Source organism: Gobius niger (genome assembly GCF_951799975.1).
Source record: "Gobius niger genome assembly, chromosome: 1".
Classification (NCBI taxonomy): Eukaryota; Metazoa; Chordata; class Actinopteri; order Gobiiformes; family Gobiidae; genus Gobius; species Gobius niger.
The window spans coordinates 71,740,474-71,752,655 of record NC_136852.1 but is presented as its reverse complement, the minus strand read 5'-3'; the positions used below and the strand labels follow the sequence as shown (position 1 = coordinate 71,752,655).

At 39.3% G+C, this 12,182-nt stretch overlaps 1 protein-coding gene across 1 annotated transcript in view; it reads left to right on the top strand.

Moving 5' to 3' along the window:
• LOC306977669 (intermembrane lipid transfer protein VPS13A-like) overlaps window positions 1-11,672 on the top strand; it is a gene marked incomplete at both ends in the record, with an annotated part of 217,487 nt that extends 205,815 nt beyond the window's left edge. Inside the window, 2 exons of the mRNA XM_079576074.1 lie at window positions 9,489-9,499; window positions 11,666-11,672. Of these exons, the coding sequence (XP_079432200.1) occupies window positions 9,489-9,499; window positions 11,666-11,672 (18 nt within the window). The remainder of the gene's footprint in view (window positions 1-9,488; window positions 9,500-11,665) is intronic.
• Between the last annotated feature and the right edge of the window lie 510 nt (window positions 11,673-12,182).

Genomic DNA, 12,182 nt, shown 5'->3' with positions numbered 1-12,182 from the left:
AGCATTTGAAACATCCTGTCCTGTTTTGTTTTTAAGGCATCTTACCCACGCATATTTAGAGAATACGTCGATACACGTCAATAAGTATCGTTCATTATCTGTCGTGTATTCAGACATGTCGACAAGGTCTGCCTGAAACTGTTTGTTTATACCCCCTACTAGTACTCTATTTCTTGGAAAACGTCTGAGAGCACGAGCGTGAAGTGTGTAAACATCATCTCCATGCAAAAATGTAGTGACTGACTCTACTGAAGGCAAGAGTGCCTGTGTCCTCCTTAGTTGCTTTTTGAAGCTTAGCGACACTGCCTAGACCACCAGGGTGTGCGGGATGATGGTATATCCTTTGTAATGTGTTATCCATTATGACAACTAAACACAAGTAAGGCGATGTGTTCGAATACAAAGTCTTTTATTCAGAAAATCATGACAGATCATAAATTAACATCCTCTCCATGATGCCAACGCTACTTCCAACACATTGGTTTTATACCAGTCACCTGTGACTTTTTCATACGTTTCTTTAAACGCCTCATGAATGTTCTCCACACGTTTCAGTTCATATAAAACAGTCTCTGCAGCCCCTTGGATCCTTCCTCCCGATCCATAGACACCACACGTGTTCAGAAACCGCGTAATCGAAGATGTAAGTCGCCCATTCCACAGTTTGACCATGAGCTTGTCAAAGCGGTCCTGATAATAATCATCAGGAAAGGGGTAGAGACAGGGGTGTCACCGCTGGCTCAGGTGGTCCACTTGACAACCCTCACACTCCCCTTTCCAGACATCCTGTAAGGCGTGGTTGACGATGTGAACAACCATGATTTTGAGAAAATGGACAAACTTCTCAGATAACGCTCCGGGACAGGTCTGATGGTCCACTCCACCGTCGTCGTTCTCAGACCATAGTTGAAGGCCCGACCCTCCGCTGCCGTGTTGTGACACACTCGCATAATCGTTTCCTAACCCCTGTAGCAGGGAGTATGCAGCCTCAGGGTATGCAGGCGAGGGTGACGGTTCTTGTGTCGAACTGGCATGGGTCAGGGTCTGAAAAGCCCAGTGTTCTTCAGGAATAGGTTCCCAAAAGTCCTCTGCAACAAAACAATATCCATAATTTAAAACACAAGACTAAACAAATGTGTATTCTCAAAAAATACCCACCTTCTGTTTTTTTTTTTCAAGCCGGTCTCTGCCTTTTTCGCATAAGACACGAAAACATCTTACGCACTAGTTGATAAATTGTCAAATTTTTGGTGCATGTATACTACTGTCATTGTCCCTCATTAATGAACTTTAAACCAGTTTCACAAACATAAATCGACTCTCTCTTGCAACCTATCCCAATAAAATCCAAACTAAATCAATTGGCTGCTACAGACATTTGCACAAGTGATAAACCAATCAGTTCCATTTCCATCTGATCTACTTTCTCTTAGATAGCGGAAGACAGAGGCTGAACCCTTGCCCTTTGCGTTTAACAGTGCGACACCACGAAGCGCAGCGGTGTGAAATCAGATCACACACAGGAAGTCACAGAGCGCCGACCGCGTGGCCCCGACTCAGCGCTACAATCACCAGCTCTACTCCACAAACCCGTGTCTGCCTCTATCTGCCCATGCTCACAACACGACGCGGGAGTGCTTCGGCTGCTGTGAAGCAACGGGAGCACTCAGCGCAGGGGAAATGTAATTTGCCATGAAACATAACCATAACTGGCCTCGAACCTTGCTCAGCAGCTTTAAGCTTGGCCCCCTCGATTATCTGCAGCTCTCTCTGGCGACCTTCTTCAAGCAGTTTTTCCTCCGTCTCCGGGTCATATTTTATGCCTGAGGAAAACGCACAGAAAGTGGAAATATACAAACATGTACAAACATCAGCAGGCGTTTCAGACAATGTGAAACGTCTGATCACTTACTGGCTGTGGGGACGAGGAGGAGGAAGAATCCATCCAGCGTGGCCTCCACTGGTTGATTGAATGGATTCTTCCATGGTATTTTCAGCTCCAAACGCCCTATGGAAAAACAAATACAAATTATGACATAATATTTACTGTATTTATGTACAACTTCTTACCTATGTGGCCAGCTTTGACTCTGAAGGGGAACCCAAGCTCACACTGCAAAAGAACGACAAATGGAGTTACCACCAATTCAGCGACAGCAGCAGCAGTAGCAGCAGCAGCACCAAAAGCACTGGTCAAAAAGAGGCATGGTTAAAATCGAGCGAGCCATCGGCTCGAACATGTACGGCTCAGGGCCGCCGGCCTCCTCCACATCAACATCCTCCACCTCCGGTGATGAAGGTGGAGAAAAATCCTCCACCCCGTGTCTGCCTCTATCTGCCCATGCTCACAACACGACGCGGGAGGGCTTCGGCTACTGTGAAGCAACGGGAGCACTCAGCGCAGGGGAAATGTAATTTGCCATGAAACATAACCATAACTGGCCTCTAACCTTGCTCTGCAGCTTTGAGCTTGGCCCCGTCGATCCTCTGCAGCTCTCTCTGGCGACCTTCTTCGAACTGCCTTTCCTCCGTCTCCGGGTCATATTTTATGCCTGAGGAAAACGCACAGAAAGTGGAAACATACAAACATGTACAAACATCAGCAGGCGTTTCAGACAATGTGAAACGTCTAATCACTTATGGAAAAACAAATATATATTATGACATAATAATATTTACTGTATTTATGTACAACTTCTTACCTATGTGGCCAGCTTTGACTCTGAAGGGGAAACCGAGCTGACACTGCAAAAGAACGACAAATGGAGTTACCACCAATTCATCTACAATAAATAACAGAGATCAGGATTGTTGAATCACACATAACCATAACATTTAGAATAAAATGTCTAATACGTTTACCCACCACGGCATTTTCTCTGATTCTTAGGTCCGTAAAGATGGCATCACCTGCGAACAGAATTTGAAGAAGAAGAAACTATTTATAAAGCACCTTTCACAGATAAAATCACAACGTTTTTCACAGAGACACAAACACAAGTATAACAGAAACATTAATACAGAAACAAACACAGACTTGTCAACTAAAAGCTGGTCTGAACAGCCATGTCTTCAGCTGCTTTTTAAAAGAAAAAGATCTTTATTTATATAGCGCCTTTCACAGACATGGTCACAAAGCGCTTTACATGAGACAATTGTACATTCACTCCATACTCGGTGGTGGAAAGCTACGTTTGTAGCTTCAGTTTCCCCTGGGGGAGACTGTCAGAAGCGTCAACAGAGTCGGCCACACGTAGTGTTTTAGCTCTGGAGCAATTATCAAAGTCTTTGGCTCCGTCCGAAACGAGCAGATTGGAAAGAGGTCTAAGGTCAAACCGGATGTGCGTCAGCGTCCGCCATGATAAGAAGCGTCAGAATTGGTCAGTCAGTTAGGAAGGAATTAGGAAAAGGAGCCTCAATGCTAACTAGCATAGCCACTTAAGCATAGGGACCTCTGGTGCTAACTGACCTGTGATTAGGAGCTATGTGCCATCCCATAAGCCACTGTGCCAAACCCCCCACCCTCCAGTGGTTCATGCACAACCACTGTTGATTGACAGGAGCACATTAAATGATAAAAATAATATCCTGCACAAGCCAAACTTTATAAAAGTGACAAAATCCATGTTGTCGTCTCCACAGCTCAGTCACATGTCAGTGTAGCACTTATGGTGCTGTCTGTACCCTTATGTAGTGGAGGATGGACTGAAGGGAGAACTGGGCCAAATCAGATAGATCTCCAGATTAGGGCTGGGCGATGTCCCCTTAATTGGCCGTTGACGATGTTTACAGTGAACCATCGTGATGGACGATGATATCGTCCATTTCTCATTATAAGCATTTTTTTTTAAAGACATTTGCATAGCCTATATATGCTGCATATTACTATGTATGTTAGGAAAACGTGAGATTGCAGGATAAATGGATCTAAACTAAACATGATTTGAACAGAGTCACGGACACAACTTTTGCAAAAGAAATGTGTTAAAACTTGTGCGCAAAGTCTGAGAGGAGAACGACTCATTCAGAGCGTGAACTCCAAGGCTCTTATCACACTAATAGAAATGTAAATCGGAGCTTATTATTTGGATTTGCTCAATTTTAACGTAATGTTTAAGAAACAGTGGGTGAACGGGACAATATTTTGAAGTTTGCGTCGTAGCTACATTTTTGAAGCCGCTCCACGCGCCGCCCGGTCCGTGAGCTCTAACCTCTTAACTCCTGCTGCACCGCCTCTTTCTCTCTCCTCTCCCTCTCCTCTCTCGGTCCTTCGTGAGAATAGTCCACGCGCTCAGCTAGCTCCATGTGAGAGCCATCTCATTTTAAAACGGTTTAAGTTTCAATACGCAGCAAAGCAAAACAAAACCACGCGCTGTTAAACTCTGAGCTGCAGAGAGAGAGAGAGAGAGAGAGAGAGAGAGAGAGAGAGAGAGAGAGAGAGAGAGAGAGAGAGAGAGAGAGAGAGAGAGAGAGAGCTCCGCGCGTCATAAACAGAGCAGCTGCGTCTTTACGTTAATAATTACGGCTAACACATCGTGGCTTCTGGCAGGCTACTGACGCTAGCGCGCATATTAGTTACATAAGTGATTTAATTTACAGTGCAATCCCTGCAAAGTTTGTAGGTTTACAAGGCGTGTTTTTGACGGGAGGGGGCGTGGCATCACGATGGTGGCGCTCCATCGTGATGTTGCTCATCCATCGCCGATGGACGATGACATCGTCCATCGGCACAACCCTACTCCAGATTCGGAGGAGCCTAGGGTGTACAACATCAATGGACACACACACACAAGTAGCTGCAGAAAAAATCTTTTGTTGTTCTGCAAATTAGTTTTGTAGAATTATTTACAGAATGATGAACAGCGCTTTCAAAAATAAAATTAAACACCATAAAAAACAGCAAAGTCCTTTCAATGTTTGTTTAAGTCTTTCGGTGTCGTCCAAGTCCTTCAAAGTTTGTTTAGTCTTTCAATGTTCGTTCGAAAGTGTAACCAGTCGGGTTACCAATACCAGTTAGTGTGGTTAAAAAACCTGACCTGGAAACAGGTCAGACGATAGCTTAAACTCTATTCTATAATGACTACAGGCTACTAGAAAGCTATTACATTTGCTCAAAATATCTTCAGTAGTTGTACAACATTAGCCTTCAAAAATTACAATATTAAAATAAACCAATTTACATTAGTTTACATTCAGTAAAGAAATAGTTTTTCTCAAAAATGTATAGCAAGTATACTTTAAGTTCAAAAATAGCACTTCTTGACTTTAAATGCATAAAAATAAACATTTCTCATTCAAAATAACATAAAAACCTTCAAAAAAAACAGGCGCAAAGCAGGTACCAGCACTTGACATTACCCTTCTAATTTTGTACAGTGGCTAACCCACATTAGCACCACTGGGGTAAGAATTAACATGTGCTAAATAAGCAATTCTGCACAGAAACGGAAATTTTACAACTCTACAAAAGTGACTTTGCATAAACCTTCAAGTAGTATTTCGTATCAAATGAATTGGGACCTTGGTTGATCGTTTCTAACTCTAAAAAGTGTGTTTTTGTAATGAAAAAGCTGGCGGAGATACCACTCGGAGATTAGCATCCGGAGATTAGCATGCTAATGCTAACTAGCCCCCATACACAATGAATGGCACTCACCATGCTACTTCACACGTGGGACACGAGGTTACGCAGCTCGCGTGGGTTCGCAGCCTTTGGGACTCTCAGAATCTTAAATTAATAAAACGAATGGTCATTTATCTGCATATAGCAATATTTCACTTAATTAGGGTTGGAATTTGCTTACCTAGCACCGTGTATTTTCCACCAAAAAGGCTGCTACTAACACGTTAGCTTCCCCCGGAGCAGGTACAAGGTCTCTCTCAGTCTGCGTCTCTGGCATGTCTGACTAGCACGTACAGAGCACGTAGAGGTGAGACTTGACCTTATTGGTTAATGATTTTAGACTAAAGCGCTATTGGCTGCGCGGGGTGTCAAAATAAAATACATATTACGTCTTTTTAAATTATATTTTTAACAATATTTATTTATTTATATTTCTATACTTTTTAGTCAATATTTATTATTATTATTATTATTATTATTATTATTATTATTATTATTATTATTATTATTATTATTAGGGAATTTTAATAATCTTAATCAGAGTAGTATCAATATTTATATTTTTAATCCGGTTTTTAACACTGGGTTACATCAGTGTTAAAGAGCCGCCTCAGGAAACTGACTAAATGAAGACAGTTTGTGCTTTTGCTTTCATTTAGTAGAAACTTAAGCCACATGGATCATTTGCTGCTGTAGATTTATGAAACACCTGTGAAGATAAAATAATACTAAAGGGAAATATAAAGGATCATTTGGATTTTTCTGGGGGGGTTTTCTCCTTAAATGTGTTTGTTTTGACACTATGATGTTGTTGTTGGACACTATACAGTAGGGGGCGACATGCGCTTTTGTTTGGCCTGCTCCACCAATAACTTTAAAGACGAAGAACAGCAGCTGTTGGTGATGTCACTTCCCCTTCCCCCGGGTAAGGACGGTCGAATTGGGAAAATGCTGCTGAAGCTCTAGTTCACTAACTAAGAGATCTAACAGTTGACCCCATGAAAGGTTCAGGATGAGTTGCTGGTGTTAGAGCTTAGAGGCGATACTTTGATGGTCAAGATTTCTGACGCTCGACTGAACCAAGGAGCCCAGAGAACCAAGGCGGCTCACAATAATCGAGGGGATTTTTGTCTTTGGAGCAATAATCAAAGTCTTTTTATAATTCAGCTGAAAGCAGTTTTCACAGAGACACAACTTTACACTTGAAAGACAATCCATAAACCTCTTACCACCCGCCTGAACCAAATGCATTCTGTCCTCTTTGGTCATTATATAGGTCTGTGTAAAACCTCGTTTGAAAGCTAAGACCCACAAAACTGATCTTTTTCCTCGCGTTATTGCTGTGTTATGTCACCTTTTTTAGGTTTTATTTTTGGTCACATTTTTGTCTCTTTTTTGTTGAATTTTTGTCAAATTTTTGTTGAATTTTTGTCACATTTTTGTTGAATTTTTGTCACATTTTTGTTGAATTTTTGTCACATTTTTGTTGAATTTTTGTCATATTTTTATCACATTTTTATCACATTTTTGTTGAATTTTTGTCACATTTTTGTTAAATTTTTGTCACATTTTTGTTGAATTTTTGTTGAATTTTTGTCACATTTTTGTTGAATTTTTGTCACATTTTTATCACATTTTTATCACATTTTTGTTGAATTTTTGTCACATTTTTGTTGAATTTTTGTCACATTTTTGTTGAAATTTTGTCTCTTTTTTGTTGTATTTTTGTCACATTTTTGTTGAGTTTTTGTCACATTTGTCTTGAATTTTTGTTGAATTTTTGTTGAATTTTTGTTGAATTTTTGTTGAATTTTTGTTGAATTTTTGTCACTTTTTGTCACTTTTTGGTTGAATTTTTGTCACATTTTTATCACATTTTTGTTGAATTTTTGTTGAATTTTTCTTACTTTTTTGTTGAATTTTTGTCACGTTTTTGTTGCGTTTACGTCCTTGTTTTCTTCTCATTTTTTGATTAGGGTAAAGCCAAACTGGAGAAAATGGGATCCGTTCAGGTGGGAGTTAAGAGGTTAACTCTGACAGTCTGTGCATCTGACTCCTTAAACGAAAAGCACAGTTAAATATCATCAGCACAGAGATGATAAGACACATTTTTAATTTGGTGAATAAAGTTATACCACAGCTAAACAAGGGTCATGTGACTTGTAACAACAGCACCATCTGCAAGTCATGCCTTCCTCATATGACCTGAAATGAACCCGAGTGAAAAGCAACAGTGGCTCATGTATACAGCCAATAACATAGATAAGAAATGACTCTAGAATGAATCTAATGGAAGAGTAGCTCAATGCGTTGTTATGCAGATGGGATTAAGCATGGGCAAGTGTCTGCATGTTCACTTCACTACAATGACATTCCGGGAGGCTGTAAAGACGCTGACTTCTGTGCAGGTGACTTCCTAGAGGAGTGAAAATGTGATCCCGGGCAGTGTAGCCTCGCTGAGCTGCTGAGTGAAAAGGGTGTGACTCAGAATTGCTCGCCTGTATAGATACAGACGGCATCTCGTCATAGAAGGGGGCGTGGCTTCGCAGAGGGGGAAAATAGAATCTTTAGAGAAACACAATTTTCACTCTTTTTTGCCGTTTTCTGGTGGAATATCAACTTATTTATCACATACAAATAAAGTCAAGTGTAAATCGGGCCCATATGGATATTTTCTCGCAGCAGATTTTTCCGTAGAAGTGAAAAAAAGGCAGTTGTAGCTAGCGCGAGCTAACCGTTAGCACTAGCCCGATGCTAACATGTAGCATCAAGTTAGCATTCTCTGTTATTCATGTATTTATGGGCTGTTGAACCACTTTGCTCCTCTCCATGTCTTTGTATCATTATTTTGTAGAAACTATGTTCACACTTCAGCATTTGTTACAGTAGTTTTTGAATAATTAGAGAAAATATACATTTTTTCAAAATTGTTTTCCCCCTTAACTGTTTTTGAAATTGACCACATATGGGCTATTCCAGAGATGTCGTCTGTATCTATTTGTCAAACCCACTTTGAAGCTTAAAGCAACAGCCCTCAAAGTGAACATATGGTGACTGTAACTGCACATAACGAAACGCTGCTTTAAGTTCGGACACGTCGGTGGTCAGTGCTGTCAAAAGGCACGAGGACAAGGGATTTTAGCAGTGGCGGCTGGTGATGTGAAAACCAGGGGGGGCTGTTGCCTCAACCTACCTTCAATTATATTTTAGAAGATACTTATAAACATTGTTTTTAACTTAAAAATATTCAAAACTTATTGTTTAGATTTATTCAACAAAAAAATAAATCATTTCTGACTAAAGCGTAACGATAATCACTATACATATTTGTGTTGTGCACCACTGATTTGTGTTTTGTACCAACAGAACCAGAACAAAGGCAGGAGGTGTTTCCTCTTGGATTTCATGCACAGTTTTAGTCCCAGACCTGCTGTGATTTCATTATGAGCCTCAGAGCCACAGGTTTAAACCCGTATAAACCGTCAGACAAATGATCCGCTCAGAAATAATGTACAGCTCACGTTTAGAAAAGAGTCCTCCTCCTCCTGTAGCACCTGGAGCTCCACCTCTGTTTCCCTCAGTGAATGAATGACGTTCCCCTCTCCTGTCGTAGCTCCTCCTCACGGTCCTGAATCTTCTCTCCATCAAATGTCCAAGTCCTGGGACAGAACTGTCTGTCCAAGTCAGTGAGGGTTGTCCCAAAGTGTGAAATAAACAAGCAGAAGCTAAAGCAGACGAGCTAGTTAGCATCGTCATGCTACCTCCAGGAAAGTCCGTTAAGACAATAATATACTGTATTCAGTGTGTCAAAGGAAGAAATACTTGTAGAACTGTTTGTAACTGTTTGTTTTGTCTCTTCCTCCAGGAGAGAGTCAAGTCCGATTATGAAGATTTTATTGATGATGATAATAGCTTTCTGCTTTTCTTAAATTTTAAAAAGGCATTTGACAATTTAGAGCACCCATTCTTAACACCAGCGTTACAAACTTCTGGTTTTGGACCAAAATTTGTTAAAGCCATGCAAGTATTGTATAAAGATAGAAATAGCTCAGTGGCATTATCTTATGGTACTACAGGTCGATTTAATTTAAATAAAGGTATTATTCAGGGCTGTCCGTGTAGTCCTGGCCTTTTTATTTTAGCAGCAGAATTGCTTGCAATCCACCTTAAAAATATCCAGACTCTGAAAGGAATTGAAATTTTTGGTCAAGAACTCATTATTAGTCAGTACGCAGATGATACCACTCTTTTTCTTAAGGATGACAAGCAAATACCCATAGCTTTACAAGCAGTTGATATGTTCTCCAGAGCCTCAGGTTTATTTCTTAATTTTGATAAATGTGAACTTTTAGCACTTAAACATTTCCCCAATAATTCCATACATAATATTACAGTTAAACAAAGTATAAAATATTTGGGAATAAATATAACTAAAAATCCAAAAGAGAGACATTTAGAAAATTTAGATAATAAACTGGTCAAATGTAAGAACATTTTTAATCTTTGGTTGCAAAGAGATCTTACAATTTTTGGTCGCATTTTGCTGACAAAGGTTGATTGACAAAGGTATTTCTAGAATTCTTCATCCCACATACTCTTTAGCATTAGAGCCATCCTTTGTCAAAGCTGTAAATCAACTAAATTTCAACTTTATTTGGAAAAACAAAACCCACTACTTAAAAAAAGCGTTTTTACTTCAGGATTATGAACATGGCGGCCTAAAAGCTATTGATTATGAGTGTATGAATGGCACAATCAAAATTAATTGGTTAAAATCGTTTTTGAAAAATCCAGTAAACTTTTGGCATATATTCCCCAATAATATTTTTACATCTTGTGGAGGATTACAGTTTCTATTAAAATGTGATTTTGAGGTTAAAAAACTTAATATCAAGTTTTCACCAGCAAGTTCTCTTTTACTGGAAGATGTTGTACAAACATAACTTCACTCCTCATACTACTTCGCTTTGGAACAACAGATACATTCTTCATAGGAAAAAGTCTATATATTACAAGGACTGGATGGACAAAAATATTTGGTGCATTATGGATTTGTTGGACTTAGATGGAAACCTGCTCTCTTATAATGACTTCAGCGTGAAGTGGAACTTTTTTTGTCACCCAAAACAGTTTTTCTGTCTTGTTAATGCAATTCCAAAACCATTCTTGCTGTTGGCTAAAGAGGTGGTAATTCATTCCAACTCAATATCTAGACTACCCAATTTTTTTATAGGTGAAATTCAATTTTTCGACAAAAAATGTAATAATAGATTTATTAGACAAATACTAACTAGTGAGCTTTATTCAAAACAATATAGCCGAATTCAAGACTTCAAAGAATATGAGCCAGTAAAGGTTAAGAAATTAATAACAGAATATCTGAAATATCCTATTCTTCCAAAATCCAAGGAAATTCATTTTAAACTTCTCAACAACAAATATCCGTCAAGCGAATTTTTAAGACTAAGATTTAACTTTGATAGTAATGAATGTTCCTTTTGTAAAACTGAAGTGGAAACCACTTGTCATATTTTTTATGATTGTAAATTTGTTAAAGTGTTTTGGTCTCAGATCCAAGAATGGTTGGAGAGAAAGAGTGTATCGGTTAAACTGACATCGCATGTAGATATTTTCTATGGAATGGTTTTGGAAAGCGAATTAGAGAACTTGCTGGTAAACGTAATCCTCATATTGGCAAAGCACTATATACATAGATCAACATTTTTCAAATCCCCACCTGCATTTAGAGCTTTCATTAATGAATTTAATCTGTACTGCAAATCTTTAAAAGTTATGAAATTTAAAAAAGCAATGGAGCTTCTGAATCAAATACAACATTATAAATTAACTGACCCTTAAACCTGAAGATGTATATATATATTTTTATGTTATTTATTTATTTATTTATTATTTCTTTGAGTTGGATGTTGTCTTTTTTATGTTTTAATTTTTACAATTGCCTTAATATTGCACTATAATTATCTTCTACTCAACCGAATGTGCCTTGACATGACATGCTGTGAACTGTTCTGTGCCTTACAGTTTGTAACTGTTAAATAAAATAATAAATTAAATTAAATAAAAATAAAAAATAAAAAAAAGACGAAGCTTCATCAAATGTAAACAAGACGTATTCATGACAGAAACGGCAAAATGGTCTTCGAGAGCCTGGTGGTCGACGTCCTCAACATGTACCTGGGAAACTACGTGGTCAACCTAGACCCGTCCCAGCTCCAGCTCGGCATATGGGGAGGTAAACGCATAGACTGTAAAAAAAATGGACGTCTTATGCTCACTCCTCCCCGTTTACCAGAATGACCACGGCCGTGGGGCAATTCATGGCGGATTTACAGGCTCCCCCTCCCCAGCTCTGACGAAGCATGTTCCTAAAAAGGACATACGGGCGGGATTTTCACTGTAGACTCCGCCCTTGCGTGACGTGTAGCTCGCGCTGCTCCAATGCTAACAGTCCGAGCCTCATTAAATACGAGATTTCAAAAATTCATATTACGAAAACCAGCCTGGTTTCATATATTGTTATTAACCCAGCGTTATCTCA